Raw genomic sequence first — 15,539 nt, forward strand, 5'->3', positions numbered from 1 at the left:
ACGAATTCAAGCGTCGAGTCGTGCAAGGAAAGGTGGAGTTTCTTCTTGCTTTAGGTTTGGGTCGACTATGCTGAGAAGTTACAGTCCAAGTGTCCTTTTTTATTTATTCAAGCAAACTTTTTGCAGAAATTTTCCTCCTCTTTTTAATGCCCTTTTTTATTTAACTAGAAAACTATTATCGACAATAGAAGAAAAGAAAAACGGATTTACTAACGGATCCTGGATCCGGGTCCGAAGGTAATCCGTTAATATTGTGTTGGGGGAACTGAGAATTGATGAAGTTCGTTTAGGAGAATAAACACGATGGAAGTCTAGACTCGGACGATTCTAGTAGTTGGACCCGTCGGGGACAGGTAGAGTTAGAGTCAGGGTCAGAGGCAGAGGCAGAGCCATTTAATGCAACATTTGGAGCTGCCAATAATATCTCATTTAAATTTATTTTGGTCTAATTTTTCTGTTGCTCTGCAATTCCATGCGTTTTTCACGTACGCTTTCGGCTACCGAAATAAAAGAAAGAAAAATGATAATCAGGGGGTGGAGAGGAGGAGTGAGGGAGTTTGGTTTATTTTGGTTGTTTGGCCGTGTCAATAAAAAGGCCAGCTATCAAAATCGATTTTTCCCCTTTCCTTTTTTTTTTCTGTGGATTTGAGTCTCCGAAGCTGTGGCTTTCCTTTGTTCGTGCACGATCTGAAAACTTCTGGAAGACGAACTCGGACCGAGGGAGGGAAGGAGGAAGCTCTTGATCTCATTTTTTTATCACAGGTCTCTGATTTTTTCTTCTTTTTCTTTTTCTGTTTTCCTTTTTTCTCCCTCGGCGTACTCGCCTTTCCTCGCTTTCCGAGCTCGTGTTTCGAAGGCCTTTTTGAGGATCACAGACCCTTAACAGTCCCCTCCCCAAAAAAAGCTTCCTTTTGTTTCTTTTCTCGTTTCTTCTCGTGAATGGAAGACGAGGAGTTGCACGAGGCGTGAGGAGTTGAAAAATGCTATATCTGAAGCAACCGAGCGCCGTGTTAGGGTTTTTGGAGCACTGAATTGTGGTGAGATCTGGTCCTCGGATGCTCATCTGATTGTTCCCGAGCTCAGGCTCGGGATCAAAACCATGGCGACCGAGAACGAGCCGCCGGCTCGGATCGAAGAGGTCCCGTACCGGAGCAGCGACTACTTGCAGAAATTCAGGCTCTACGAGACTCGATCAGTAAGATTTTCTGTTTCCTTAATTCTATCCTTTTATACGTTTTCATGTGTTTACTTCTGTAAAAGTAGGTCTTTCTTCTGTTTTTGTTCGGCGTATTTTGATCTGATGCTGAGCTGAACTTACCTTTGATCTGAATTCGTTCTTGAAGACGACGTCTTTTTACATTTTTCGGGTTCCCCGGATTCAGAAGCAATTGTTGGCTGCCCGAGCTTTAACATTGCGTAGTTTCGTGGTTTACGATCATGAATATTTTCTCAATCATGTTGCTTCTTTGAATTAATTCTCTCTGAATCAAACAGCTGTTCCCCGTGTTTCCCTTCGCTGGCGGACTTCCAATTTTTGCTTGTGTTGTTTGTTTGATCCAATCCTACATTGTTTTCTCCTCGGAGTCATTTGTATGTTCATATTCAACTCTCTTCCTAACATAATCTGTGATCCAAGAGGTTTTTCTTCTTAAATTAGCTGGAGATTTATTTTACTACTATATCTATTCAAATCTTCTTTCTTCGCTTCAGTTTCATGATAGTTTCTTATGCATCCTGGTGTTTACACCGAAAGTAAGAAGCTACTTTGCAATTTATGATGATTTTCTGTCATTGTTTACTGCATTGCTCTATAAGGACAATTTAACCCTTTGCGTGGCTTGTTAATTGTCTAAAGAGGGCTTAATTTGACCACTGCTGATAACTTTTTTTTTTTTTTTTTTGGTTATTTTCAATTTTAAAACTCTCTCTGTGGTTTTCCTGTGTTTGTCAATCCATTAGTTAGTAGTATTGTTTTCAGCATCTCAATGTCATGTTTTCCTCTGCTCTATATGTGTAAGAATTCTTTTAAAGAAGTTTTGGTTGTTGGTGTTCCAAGGTAGTGAACTGTTATTTTGGCTTCTAAATGCTTGTTAGGCTTGAATGAAATAATAGCTTGTGGTGTACCATCTGCTATTGATTAGATATTTAGTTGTTTTTCCTCTGATTTAATTTTAACTGTATTTGTGACAGATTAATTTGTATTGGTCATTTCTTGTTGATTTTTTTTCCTTTTTTTTTTTTTGGTAATTGACCTTTTGTCATTTATAAATTGATGTGAATTTTTCAATGGATTATTTTATCCTCCCTAGGTTTTAATAGTTATAAACATGTGGAGGTGGTAAAGAAAACCACATCTAATTCTTGTTTATTGTGCAACAGAAATTTTATATGATTGGCAGAAACAAGAATAGAACACTCTGGAGGGTATTAAAGATTGACAGACTGGAACTTACTGAGTTGAACATTCGTGAAGATTCTACCACTTATTCACAAAGTGAGTGTTATGATCTTTTGAAGCGTATACATGAGGGAAATCGGTCCACTGGTGGACTGAAATTTGTCACCACTTGTTATGGAATTATAGGTGTGTGAATTTGAATTGTTTTTTTTTGAATAATTATCTGAATACAACTCTCCTCTCCATTGGTATTTATTATACAATTATTACATCTTTATATTTCTGTTATTCTTCAGGGTTCATAAAGTTTTTGGGGCCTTATTATATGCTGCTTATCACAAAAAGAAGACAGATAGGAGCTATTTGTGGCCATATGGTTTATGCTGTCACCAAGAGCGAAATGATCCCACTTCCAAATTCTTCTGTGCAGTCAAATATGACTTATTCTAAGAACGAGAACAGGTCTTATGTCCATTCTGTATGTAAATGTATAATGTCCATATTGATACTTACAGAGGACTCTGTAGTAGTAGTAGTAGTATCAGAACTTTGTATTCATTGACTTGTATCTAGAAAAGTATGTCCCATGCTTTTTACTATCCTTTCATTTCAAATTCAATTTTTTTAAATAAATTGTGAAATTGGAGGACTTCTCTGACTACCCTTGTGCTCATTGTAAGTCTTCTTTGTTTCTTTTTTCTTTTCTTTTTTGTCATTAAATCTGTGGCATAAGCTGACTTATCTCAAGATTTCTTCAAGGAACCTTGCATTTCTTAGTAGGTTAATATTGTTTCTAGTCAGTGGAGACCTATGTCTATCATTTAAGCTCTACAGTTTTCTTTACCCCATTTTACTTTTCCATTTAGCTTAGAAATTTGAAATAGTATTTATGCTTGAAATCATAATATTTTGTTATTCTTTTTTAATTTCTCTCCTTAATTCTACTCAGAGATGTCGTATATTCACGTAATTTTGTGTTTTTTTTCCTTTTCGGTGAAATAGATACAAGAAGCTCCTATGCACTGTGGATCTTACAAAGGACTTCTTTTTCAGCTACTCATATCATGTTATGTGTAGCCTTCAGAAGAATTTATGTAATGATGAGACAGGTCAAGTTCTGTATGAGACAATGTTTGTCTGGAATGAGTTTTTGACTCGTGGAATTCGGAATCACCTTAAGAATACTCTATGGACTGTTGCTTTGGTGTATGGCTTCTTCAAACAGGTGATCTGTCGATGTTCTGGGTACTCAATTCCCAGTTCTGAATCCTCAAATATTTTTTCTTTTGTGCTACCATGCATGCTGTATTATAAAAATTTATGATCTTCAGAACTCCACTCAGTAACTGAGTTAATTTTATTTTCATATGAGTAATTAGCAATGAGGATCCTATATGCTCTGCCTCGTCTTTTTTTTTTCCTTGTTCTTAATCTGCTTCTCCTGCTTCTTCAAATTATGCTTTTATAAGCCTTTGATTAGCACTAAGATAGCCAGTCTAATTAAGGGATGCAGGGATATCCAAGCTATATAAGAGTAAGACAAGTATAATTGCTCAGAACAGCTTATTATAGACTCACTCAAAGCAGTTACTAGGTCAGCTAATAGTTTGCTGATAATGGTCACTGGTCGCTGTTTATTTGCACATTAAACCAGTTTATTTCATTTTTCATTTTAGCTTTATATTGTATTTTTCATTCTATATTTATTGTTTATGGTTTCTTATCATGCCATTATTTTTTTTAATTCAGGCTAGACTTTCAGTAGGACGAAAGCAATTTAAGTTGACACTCATTGCTAGGCGTTCGCGTCATTTTGCTGGGACGAGGTTGGTCTAAATCCTTTACATTCTCATATTTGTTTAAAGTCCTCTAACTTACTAAAAACACAGGTCAAACTTCTTTTTGTTGTTTCCCTTTTTTTTTTTTTTTTGGGGGTTCCAGGTATTTGAAACGTGGTGTAAATGAAAAGGGTAGAGTAGCTAATGATGTTGAGACAGAACAAATTGTGTTCGAAGATGTACCTGAAGGGTGTGCAGTACAAATGAGTTCTGTTGTGCAGAATAGAGGCTCAATACCGCTTTTCTGGTCTCAGGAGACTTCGCGCCTTAATATAAAGCCTGATATAATTTGTAAGCTCTAGACATGTTAAACGAACTGTGTTATTGGTTCTCCATGTACTTGTACCTCTCGTTCCTGACACCTTGTCCTACTCTCCAGTACAGAAGAAGGACGCAAACTATGAAGCTACTCGACTTCATTTCGAAAATCTTGTCAAGAGATATGGAAATCCAATAATAATATTGAACTTGATCAAGGTTGGTTCCTTAGATCATTGTGCAATACTTTTGGATTGGTGATTGTCTTTTTCCTTATCTCTTCATTGCTTGTTTGCTATGTGCAGACACGTGAGAAGAAGCCTCGAGAATCTATCCTTCGTGCAGAGTTTGCTAATGCAATTGTTTTTATTAATAAAAATCTTTCTGAGGAGAACCGTCTGAAATTCCTACACTGGGATCTGCACAAACATTCTAGGAGGTTTTGTATTTAACTTTCCATCTACACTGGAATCTCCATCTTTCCTTTCAATGGGCCTCTCTTATTGTGAAAGTCGTATCTAACTGCATAAATTTGTTTTTTTCTGCAGTAAAGCAACGAATGTACTTTTATTACTTGGCAAAGTTGCTGCATATGCTCTGAACCTAACGGGATTTTTTTACTGTCAATTTAATCCTCCTTTTAAACTTGACGTAGCCGTTAAATCAAAATATCTCGAGTAAGTACTTCACTGAATTTACTTAAAACTTCTGGTTAATTCATGTCAGCCATTTAATACTTTCTTTTATATTAGAATTCACTGCTGTTCGCCAAAATGTGAACTGATTCTTTGCCCTTATTCTTGTGCAAATTATAATGCTGTGTAGGCCCTTACTTTCTCTTCTTTCCCGCAAAGTTGTGTGAATAATGTTTTACATTATTAATTTTTTCCTTTATTTGATTTCTAATTAGTTGTTAGTCCTACAGAACTGATGAGTCTGACAACTCTTCACAAAATAATGGTAGTAATGATACTGAGGATTCAGATATATCAGAAACTGTATCGCAGCCAGATAATGTGGAAAGTAATGGAAGCAGCTTGGTGAAACAACCCATGTTCCAAAGAGGGGTGCTCCGTACTAACTGTATAGACTGCTTGGATCGTACCAATGTGGCACAGTATGCCTATGGTTTGGCAGCCCTAGGACATCAGCTTCATGCATTGGGACTAATTGATGATCCCAAAATTGATCTAGATGCCCCCTTGGCTGATGATTTGATGAGCTTTTATGAGACAATGGGTGATACACTTGCACTTCAGTATGGTGGTTCTGCTGCACACAACAAGGTACTATATTATTGTCATTTATTCTTCAGGACAAAAAAGAAAACAATACTTTATCCTATGTAAATGCTAAAATTATCTTGTTTGATTCATGAATTGACTCTTCTGATGCTTTCTTATTGGTGCCAGATGAATTGTACTAACTCTTAATTCTTTAAGTGAAAATTTGCTTTGTTCATCGATTCAATGGGTCTTAGCTTACAAAGTTGGCCACTTGATTCACATCCTTGTCAGTGACGTGTATGCCCTTCCTTCTACTTGTGTGCTTAATCTGCAAGTGGAATAAGCTACAATTACAAGATAATGTTGACCTATAGAGAGAAAGCTTATTATCTCAAAGTCCCTTTAAACTCACCTGCAGCGATTCCACTCATTCTCACCCAAATACCACACATAAAAGATTGTAGCCACTCCTTTCCTAGCACTTGAATAACTGAGGATATTTTGTAATTTGATCAATTTTTTTGAGTTTTGGTAAAATATTTTATATTCACTTGAGGACTATATGGTCTTCTTAGGACATTGATACCATTATGTTGAAGCTAAAAATAGATGCTGTAATGTGGGCCTCACTGTGCTTCAATCTGCAGATCTTGTATTTCCTCTTTAGAGTGAAAAATGTTTATGAGGTTAAATTTCTAGTCCTTTGAAAATGATGAACTGAATGCTGCAAGAAAGTTAGCAACAAAAGCCTGTCTTTCTCTTATTGAATATGTGCATTTTTTTTTGTCTTGTCATTATTTCACACTTCTTTTCCTATTATGTTGTTGAAAAGTTCGGTTAGCTCACATGCTGACATTGAAGTGACAAATGCATTCTTTTGATTATATAATTGCTAGATTTTTTTTTCCGGTTATTTGCTTTTATTTGTAATCCTGTTAGACATATTTGGACGTGTATAAGTCTTTTAAATAAAAGACAAAAGAAGCTCATGGATGGTCAGAACCAGTGTTGTCAGACCTGGACTGGATGACTGGTAGACCTGCCCATCTAGTTGAACCAGGTTCAATTGGTGTCATCCTCTTCTTTGGGGTCTGAAATTGCAAGACATAGGGGGTGGAGGGAAACTGGAAAGCTGGTTCATTTACAAGAGGGATCCACCTTCTCCTGCCAACACTCAATTGGTTTTCCCAAGTGGGTGCAGGCTAAATCCAGATTTGGTATTTCATAGCCTGTGTTTTTTGGATACACTAATTTGTCTGAGTTATGTGCCAATGGATATGTGCATTCTAATTTCGATTTAATAGTTTGATACCTAAAATGGCATTTGCATTATCATCTTAGCTACTATAATTTCTTCTCTGATTTGGCCTATATTTGTATGATATTTATAACATAGATATTCTCTGAAAGAAGAGGTCAGTGGAAAGCAGCAACTCAATCCCAGGAGTTCTTTAGGACACTTCAGCGATATTACAGTAATGCCTACATGGATGCTGAAAAGCAAGATGCGATTAATGTGTAAGCTTCATCCTGTTGATTATTAAAGCAGTGCTAGCTATAATCCCATGGTTTGTTGCTGTTTAATATTTGATTTGTTTTTATTCTGTTTGACTAATGTATCTTATTTGTAATTCCTGAGTAAGCAGTTTTCTGGGCCACTACCAACCCCAACAAGGGAAACCAGCACTCTGGGAGCTGGATTCAGACGTACATTATCACATTGGGAGGCGTGCAAATACCTATGCAGATGAAAATGCAAGGTATCATGTCCATCATTCTTGCTGCTAAATCTTGTCCTTTTCTTCTCTTTTCTTCCTCTGCTTCCTTACTCGGTTAAGCTGACATAATATTTTCAAGTACTGTACGTGAAATGAGGAACCAAGTTGTTATCATCTGACATTGCCTCCGTTTATTTCCTTCTATAATTTTCTCCGCTTGTGTTATCTTGTTGTATTCAAAATTCAATTTTTTTTATGAAATAGGTCTTTTTTCAAAAGATCCTTATCAGATGGCAACATTTTATGTAAAAGCAACACACCTGTATCTGGTGGAAGCATTGGCAAAAGCAAACTTTCAAACTCTGCGTTGATGGATAAAGGAGTTACAGAAAAGGGTCTTTGTGAATCCACTCCAGAAATCTCAACTTGTGGAAGTGATGTATCATATTCAAGGTTGGTGGGCTTTTTCCCCCCTTTTTGATAGTGGTCTCAATCATTTTCTTTTCTTTTTTTTTTGTTCATTAGATATGCACACTATAGCCCATTCCCCAGTGGCTCCTCTGCCCTTCTCTTCCAATCCATCGTGGTCTTAAAATTTTCGTTTTTGTCCTTGAAGGAGAAATAAAGTGGCAATTTTATCTCTTATTATTCGTCCATGACCTGCATTTTGTGCTGATTCTTTTTTTCTTTCTTTTTTGTGCAGGTATACCCCATCAATGACACGCAGGCTGCTATTTTCAGACAGATGCCTTGAAGCCGAAAATATTTATTGTGGTGAGCATGGGCTAGATGAGAATGCCAGTTGCTCAAATTTCCTTGACTTGGACTGGCTTTCATCCTCTGGGAATTCATTTGAGGAAGAAGCATATGAGCGGTACGATATCATGTGGATTTTTCTCTCTTTCTCTAGTGGAAAGTTTAGCGAGTGCCCTCTATCGAGATGGTATGAAGTAGACATATGCAGTAACATTACTGGCATAAGTGGTGACACAATGATGAACAATCTATCCTATCAATTGGATGCAGAAAAATGGATAAAAAAGGAAGATAGCAGGTGAGAATGGTGAAAATGTTTGTTAACTCATTTCCTTTCCAATTTTCGTTGATGTAGGTCTGGAATCATAAACTCCCCTACTCCTAGTTTATCATCAGAATGTGTTGTCAATGGTGGTAGCATGGAAACAACCCCGACTCCAAGCGAAAATGGATCCATCGTCAAGGTTAGTAATATTTAGCTGATGATTAGTGACTCTTTAGTGCCGACATCAGATAGTTTTGTTTTGTTGTTTTGTTTGTCCTATTCTACTAGCCTAAGTCGTATTTTGTTTTGCAGGGAGGAGTGAAGAAGGAGACAGAGCTGTCATACAGAAGCCGAAACTCTGAGATTCCTGACGAATATTCAGACAGTTTTGTGCACTGGGTTGATTACGGTGAGACGATATGTCATTGACGCAAGTTCAAGATTTTGTTCCATCTCTTTCGACCCTCATCTGACCGACCTCTCTAAGACTCAGCAAAGTGAATCCCAGTAGAGGTAAGAGCAAGGGACGAGACCATACAGCCAGCAATTCTTTTGTAAGATATTCTCTCCACATCCTCCTTTTCTTGTACGACTGCCTCAACCACAAAACGATCGGTTGAAGTTCAGATACAAGTGATGAGAAAAAGATAGCCATAATTCTTTCAGAGCCCTATTCGCTCTCTACGGACCCCCAAATTCTCCTCATGTAAATAGACATCACATATATTTGCTCACTTGAGCCTCACATCTACAGTTCCTTTATTTTTGTTATTTACTCGTAAATGCTTAGGACCGAGTACCCCTGCGTAAACTGTAGGCCACCTCTTCATCTGTATTTTCCGACTCCGGCTTTAATATTAGAGCTGAACTGCTGGTTTTTGGCTTCAGTTGACGATTAAGCATATGAGCATTCACTACGTGCTCTCTAAACTTCTTTTTTTATCAATCGAGAAAAATTGTCAAACATTTCAATAGAGAATTAATATGAAGATTTGATGCATGAAGGCTAAAAAGAGGAGTTTAGACACATACAATACAAGGAGTTGAAAAAATGAAAAATTAAAGTAACAACTATAAAAAGTGAGTTGTGAATTAAAAAAAGAGTCTAAGAAAGTCTAGAGGGGTTCACCCATGTTAGACGGAGTCAACCCTTCTGTAATAGAAATATTGACAAAAGAAGTTGAGCCATCAAAATTTGAGTTTCGAAAATGAAAGGAGTCCCCTTTGTAAAGGCAGAAGCATCAGAGGCAAAAAACGAAAAAAGAGTAACCCCATTTTAAAGAAATTCAAATTGATATATGCCAAACTCGGATTCTAAAGCTATAGGCCTCTAAATGTACAGGTGGCCTACTACTACTATGTAAGTTAAAAAAAAAAAAAAAAAAAAAAAATTAATGTAAAAATAGTAACCCTTACATTTGTGAATCAATTAAGATATAATAAACTAATTGTTGAAAATGTTTTAGTGGGTCTAAGTACGTATACCTAGTAATTGATAACAGAACGTCCCAAGTGTTTATATTTACTACAGTAGATATTGTTTGACCTTTTTATTTTGTGAACTAAATTCCGAGGTGCAAAATATCTTCCAAATGGACGTAACAATCATCCAAAAGGGTTGTGAACCACTATCACAAGGCTTGTATTTGATTAACAAATTCATGACAGTCACTAGAAACGATAAACTTATTCACATGCCTCCTTTCAAGATTTATCATAGGCTTTAACATTAATATCATAAAAACAACTTAAAAAGAACTAGATTATTTGTTATTTTCAATCACTTAATTCACACTGATTAAAACAGATAGCCAAATTTAAATGCTACCAATCATGAAATTTCTTTTTAAGTATAATCACAGAAATAGCAAGGTAATGCTTTAACGGACTCATGAAAATTTAAATGTGCAAGTACCATTTACGTGGGCTCCACGCAAACAAGTATCTACAAAAATGCAACGTGTTATACTTTTCCTGAGCTTCAAGCTTCTTATCAACACAATCGATTTGACCGGATGAATAATTGCAAGAAATGGGTAAGAACAAGCCAATGAGTTCTGTTAATCCGGTAAGGGAAAAAAGAATAAATGAAGGGAAGTCAGTGAGGATTTTGGGTTTTACAAGCATGTCACACGAAAATGCCTTCTACGTGGCCTCTCTCTTCAACTCTGAATCAATCAAAAGTGGCAGGTAGCCGAATAAGAAAACAAATTACTCACCAATATTTTCTAGGTGTTTGCCATTACTCCCAACTAGAAGTTGCCGGTGGCGCTACAACTTCGATTCCAGCTGCGCCCGTTGGAGGTTCAGCAGCTGCAACCCATCCATCACCAGAAGCAACTGCTAGTCCAAATAAATTACCACTGTTAATAATGGCTACTGCAACATCGAATTTCAGTGTTTAATATTTTGCATGAAAAATAACGATGAGAACAATATTTTTTCATTCGATACAAAAGAATTTGTGAACAACTACCAGAAAAGAAAAAAGAAAAAAAAAAAAAAAAACTGTAGATTTATGAACAAAAAATGTGCCTCCTGGAACATTATGTTTATCAGAAGCATATTACTTGTCAAACAGCTAGTTAGTACTCTCGGTGAAGAATCGTTATAATAAACTGCATGGTACAGATCAGCTACTAGAAAGAAGCACCTTTCAGTGAAAAACTAGCTTCAATAAGATCAATGGACCTTACATACAAGAAAACAACAGAGAAGGACTTTGAAGTCTTCACTCGGCTGGCAGATCAAATTAGATATAAAAATCACGCGGGAGCCACTCAGAGGAAGCATAACAGCAGAATGGGGGGGAAAGAAAGATAAAAAGTTAGAGCGTTTAAGGCCATAGGCAAGAAATTAAGAGATGAAAAAGGTGCTTCTTTCCACAAGGAGCTCGAGTATTCACCTGGAGCAGCAGCCCACTCAACACTAGGCATGGTGGGAATAGTAGGTCCTGCGGCTGTATCTGCTGGCCACTGGGCATCAGCAATTTGGCCAGGCCACTGATCTGCTGCACTACCAAGTGCTGCAGCAGAGTAACCGGGGGGTTCAAATTAAGGAGCTGGAGCTACCTCCTCTTCTTGTTCCTTTGCTTCCACAGGATCCCTGTAAAAGAACAGGTCAACCTAGAAATGAAAGCACCATATCAGCATTACCACAAGGAAACCACAAGTTGCAAACTGAACTCAAAATGTAAAAACCACATTCGAATGTACCAGGGCATTTTCCTAGAAAGGCTTATACAGAAATAAACAGGTACAAAAGGACCAAAACTGGTATCTTAATTTGCACATACCATCACATCCCATTTCTGACCAGGAAGAATGGTCCCCCGCATCTGCAGAACCATCCTTGCTAGCAACCAGAACAAACAACCAAAGCTGTGTTTCCCTTTGTTGTTTGCTGGAATGCCAATATCAACATACCGCATAGGTGAATCCGTGTCACAGAAGGCAATGGTTGGGATGTTACCAAAAGCAGCTTCTTTAATTGGCCAAATGAAATTTGTCAAGAATATGAGAACAAATGACCTTGGTAAATTGCATGACAGTTATGCACTCAGAAGTGACCTAATGAAACCTGGTGATCAGTTCTAGGGTCAGTTAGGATAAGAAGACGAGGCCCACTAAATGATGTCTGGAGCTGGTTAGTGAAGGTACCAGGAGTGTGCCTCCCTGCAATGGGATGGGCACCGGTGTACTATGCAAACTTTAGGACCGCCCTCTGTCCATAAGGTCTTGCAGATTGCACAATAACGTCCTGCGGTTTACAGAGGTTGATGATAAAAATGCCTAAAAAATATAGACAATCACTATTAAAAGTATATAAAAAAATATTTCAGGCACAATAAATACCAGCAAGGTAGAAAACCAAAACTACGTACACTAATATTGCAAGTAAATTTTCACTTGCATTTGTCAAGCTTCTAAACTGTCAAAAATGCATCTCCCTAGAGAGAGAGACCCACAAAATTTCCCTGAAATCAAACACCAACTTGTTTACTTCAAATTCCACATTCATCAACTCCTTGAGGATCCTCTTGAGTCATTTACCTAGAATCTTTCATCATAAAAATGATAAAAAAGAATACTGTGTCCATTAAAACACACTTTTAAGGGTAAAAGAGAGTGTTACTTCGATCAAGTACCAAGAAACTCTATTCAACATTATAAGCATAATAGAGACAGATACTCTGCAGAGAACTAAAATTCAACAACTTATCATGGAAGTTCCCTCCTTGCCCTTAAATTAAGCCAAGAATACATATGTATTCACAAGGCAAGTGAGCCACTAATTATGATAAAATCTTCATATGTAGCCAACTGCCACACTAAGGCACAGAGATGAAACTAACAACGTCCAATTGGCAAGTTCCTCCTTGGTCTAATTGGTTTTGAACAATTCGACAAAATTCTCATCCCATTGTCATAAAACAACTCATGCAGAATAAACCAATCTGCGTATTAAGCTCAGTAAGCTCAAACAACTGTAAACTAGCGTATGATGAATAAAAGGAAAGAACTTCAAAGATGTATTCTTCATACGTTCAACTTTGGTAACACAAGATCATACTTACTCGAACGTAGGAATATTGTAAATGTGGATTTCAAATTATCAGTTATAATCATCATATTTGCACTACAAGTGGGAAAGAAAGAGAGTTTGCTACGTTTACTTCGTCTGAGACGAATGACCTTCTGAAATCCCTTACTCAAACTAGGAAATATAACCATTACCACTTTGGACTCTTTTCCCTAATTCCCTTCTTTCACTAATAGCATGGAACCAAAATTAACTTTCTATCAGTTATTAGAAAGTGTACTAATATAAAAACGTCAACGCACTAAAAGTGCAAAAAATGCAGCTGCCACGCAGAAGAATTTCAGAGAAAGAAATTAAGAAAAGATATGTGCTAACCGTCAGATCTTCTTTTGTAAACATATCGTTCCATTTGAAAGTCGCAGTTCTTGGTGCCAAGATGGACATCGGCGGCAAGCATCATCTGAATGTCCGCCTCTTTCTCAGAGAGTTCTCTCGTCGCCATGGCCACCAGGTTCACGGAATCTTTGAAAACCCTAGTGACAGTAGTAGAGGAAGAAGATAACGAGTGGTTTATAGCAAGGCGCTAGGGTTACGTAGTAAATGTGCGAAACTAACCTCAGTGGCGAATAACGACCAACGAGCGGGAATGTGTCCCAGCTGATCTGCTCGCGCTAACAACCATTAACCACCTCAGACCGGGAAACAAGTGACATTCTTTTCGGTCGGGTCCGATTTGGGTAACATTCGTAAATTTTCTAGGGGCGGAACCGGTTTATATTAATCTAACATTAATTAACATAATCATCAAATGAATCAGCAATCAAGCCCACGAGGAGTGGACTCAACAAAACCTAGTTAACTCATTGGACTAATTACTGGGTCAGATTTATAGTGTTTAGTTAAACCTCTTAAAACAATAACAAACGACGAGGTCTAGTTAAACCTTCTTTCTTTCTTGTAACACCCCTCCGTCTCCTTCCACGCCTGACCTGGAAGCCCAGCCAAGAACTCCACGCTGCCACCTCTTTCCTTCCTGGTAACGTTTTTGGGTTTTCATCACGAACGTTACCCGGAGTGGAAGGGGTGATGGCGTGGTGTCCTCACCGTTCGAAGTCGTCCTCAACACCTCCCTCTCCATCTTCTTTCCGGTCTTTCTCTGAGCGCAAGAACAGGTAAGGATCTCTCTCTCCTCTCTACAACGATCACTCCCTCCTCTTCCCCTTCTTTCCGTTTTTTTTTCCCGCGCCGTTTCGGCGTCGCCACTTCTTTTTTCCCCTTTTTTTTTGTTTTATTTCCTCTCGCCGCTTCCCTTATGTGGTGCCTAAATTGTTTCCGGTATTTCCCCTCGCCGCGCCCGTATGGCAACAGCGAATCCGTTAGTCTTTTGGTAGATTCATCTCCATTTTTTTTTCTTCTTGTCTGTCGCATTGATGCTTCTCCTCTTATTGGCCGTCCGTTTCCGAAGTTACAGGCAAAATTATCCCTGGTATTTACCGAAGATCTTTATATGATTTGGATGGGTTTTTTTAGTGCAAAATCTGAGTATTGCTTAGTAAGTTCTGGAGATTGTTGATCGTGTATTCCTCAAGGAATTGGTTCAATGACAAAAACTCTGTATCTTGAACGTGAGACACCTTCGCAGTCTCTGCTCCAGTTCCGTAAATGTCTATTTGTATTTTCTTATCAAACCTTACTGCAATTGGGCTTGCATTTTTTTCTTTTTCTCATGCAAGGAAAACCAAGAGGCCGCACAATGAATCCAATTGCGTTTTTGCATTTCTTTGAATCTCGATTGGTATTGAAAAACGAAATAAGATGACCCAAAATCTTTACTCTTCATTTTTTTTCTTGACAACAGTGCGAAAATTATGCGTGCAGCTCTTGCAATTCTCATAATTCAGAATGGGTTGAGATTATTTTCTTTTTCGAGTGCCTCATGTTGTCCTTGGCGTCCTGATCAATAAAATTATTACTGCTTTTGGTTTATCTGATTGTAACATTCTCCACTGGATGGTGCAAAATTGGAGAGAAGGAAAGCTGAGAAGAGGCGTCTGGCCGCTAGAGGGGAGTGAGCTTCCCTACCCTCTCTGGCTCGACGGAAGGGATGAACCGCCACGACTCACCTTATTGGCCATAAGGAAGACGGTGTGGAGGCAGCCAATAGGTTAGATAAGAAGGGGCAACCGATAAGAGTATATTCTCTATCAGGGGCAGGAACATGAGAACGGGGATGAATGAGAACAACGGGGAAACTCCAACGATTCTTCTCGGTTGGGCAGGAAGCAGAAAAGATATATGAAAAATCAGGCCACGCGGAGGCCACGCGTAAGCCACGCTGGTTCGACACGTAGCCCTCACGGTACCACGCGGGTGCCACGCTGGACAACACGTATGCCACGCTGTGCCACGCGAGTCGACGCGTAAGTCACACGGGCGCCACGCATAGGCTACACGGGTTCAACACGTAGTCCACGCGGGCGCCAAGCGGGTTCAACACGTATGCCACGCTGACACCACGCGGTTTCGACACGTAACCCA

General features: G+C 38.3%; 1 protein-coding gene and 1 pseudogene across 1 annotated transcript; one reads left to right on the plus strand and one right to left on the minus strand.

Annotated features, from left to right (window-relative positions):
- Positions 1-506: 506 nt before the first annotated feature.
- LOC137955439 (phosphoinositide phosphatase SAC2-like) lies at positions 507-9,358 on the plus strand. The gene is made up of 16 exons (XM_068802379.1): positions 507-1,195; positions 2,380-2,584; positions 2,695-2,860; positions 3,401-3,623; positions 4,148-4,224; positions 4,340-4,527; positions 4,616-4,713; positions 4,800-4,933; positions 5,043-5,171; positions 5,420-5,780; positions 7,117-7,238; positions 7,367-7,480; positions 7,703-7,891; positions 8,142-8,312; positions 8,550-8,658; positions 8,772-9,358. Exons 1-16 carry the CDS (start codon positions 1,100-1,102, stop codon positions 8,886-8,888), a joined length of 2,499 nt encoding a protein of 832 aa, XP_068658480.1. The 5' UTR covers positions 507-1,099; the 3' UTR covers positions 8,889-9,358.
- Positions 9,359-10,439: 1,081 nt separating this feature from the next.
- LOC137957059 (small ribosomal subunit protein uS2-like) lies at positions 10,440-13,503 on the minus strand (annotated as a pseudogene).
- Between the last annotated feature and the right edge of the window lie 2,036 nt (positions 13,504-15,539).

Source organism: Aristolochia californica, unplaced genomic scaffold (genome assembly GCF_029961685.1).
Source record: "Aristolochia californica isolate CCGP_79_NKW_82.1479 unplaced genomic scaffold, dmAriCali1.0.hap1 SCAF_2, whole genome shotgun sequence".
Classification (NCBI taxonomy): domain Eukaryota; kingdom Viridiplantae; phylum Streptophyta; class Magnoliopsida; order Piperales; family Aristolochiaceae; genus Aristolochia; species Aristolochia californica.

Coding starts and splice junctions, on each gene's coding strand:
- LOC137955439 (XM_068802379.1), top strand. CDS start 1,100: ATGGCGACCGAGAACGAGCCGCCGGCTCGGATCGAAGAGGTCCCGTAC. Junction 2,585..2,694: donor CACTTGTTATGGAATTATAG/GTGTGTGAATTT, acceptor GTTATTCTTCAG/GGTTCATAAAGTTTTTGGGG. Junction 7,481..7,702: donor TATGCAGATGAAAATGCAAG/GTATCATGTCCA, acceptor TTTATGAAATAG/GTCTTTTTTCAAAAGATCCT.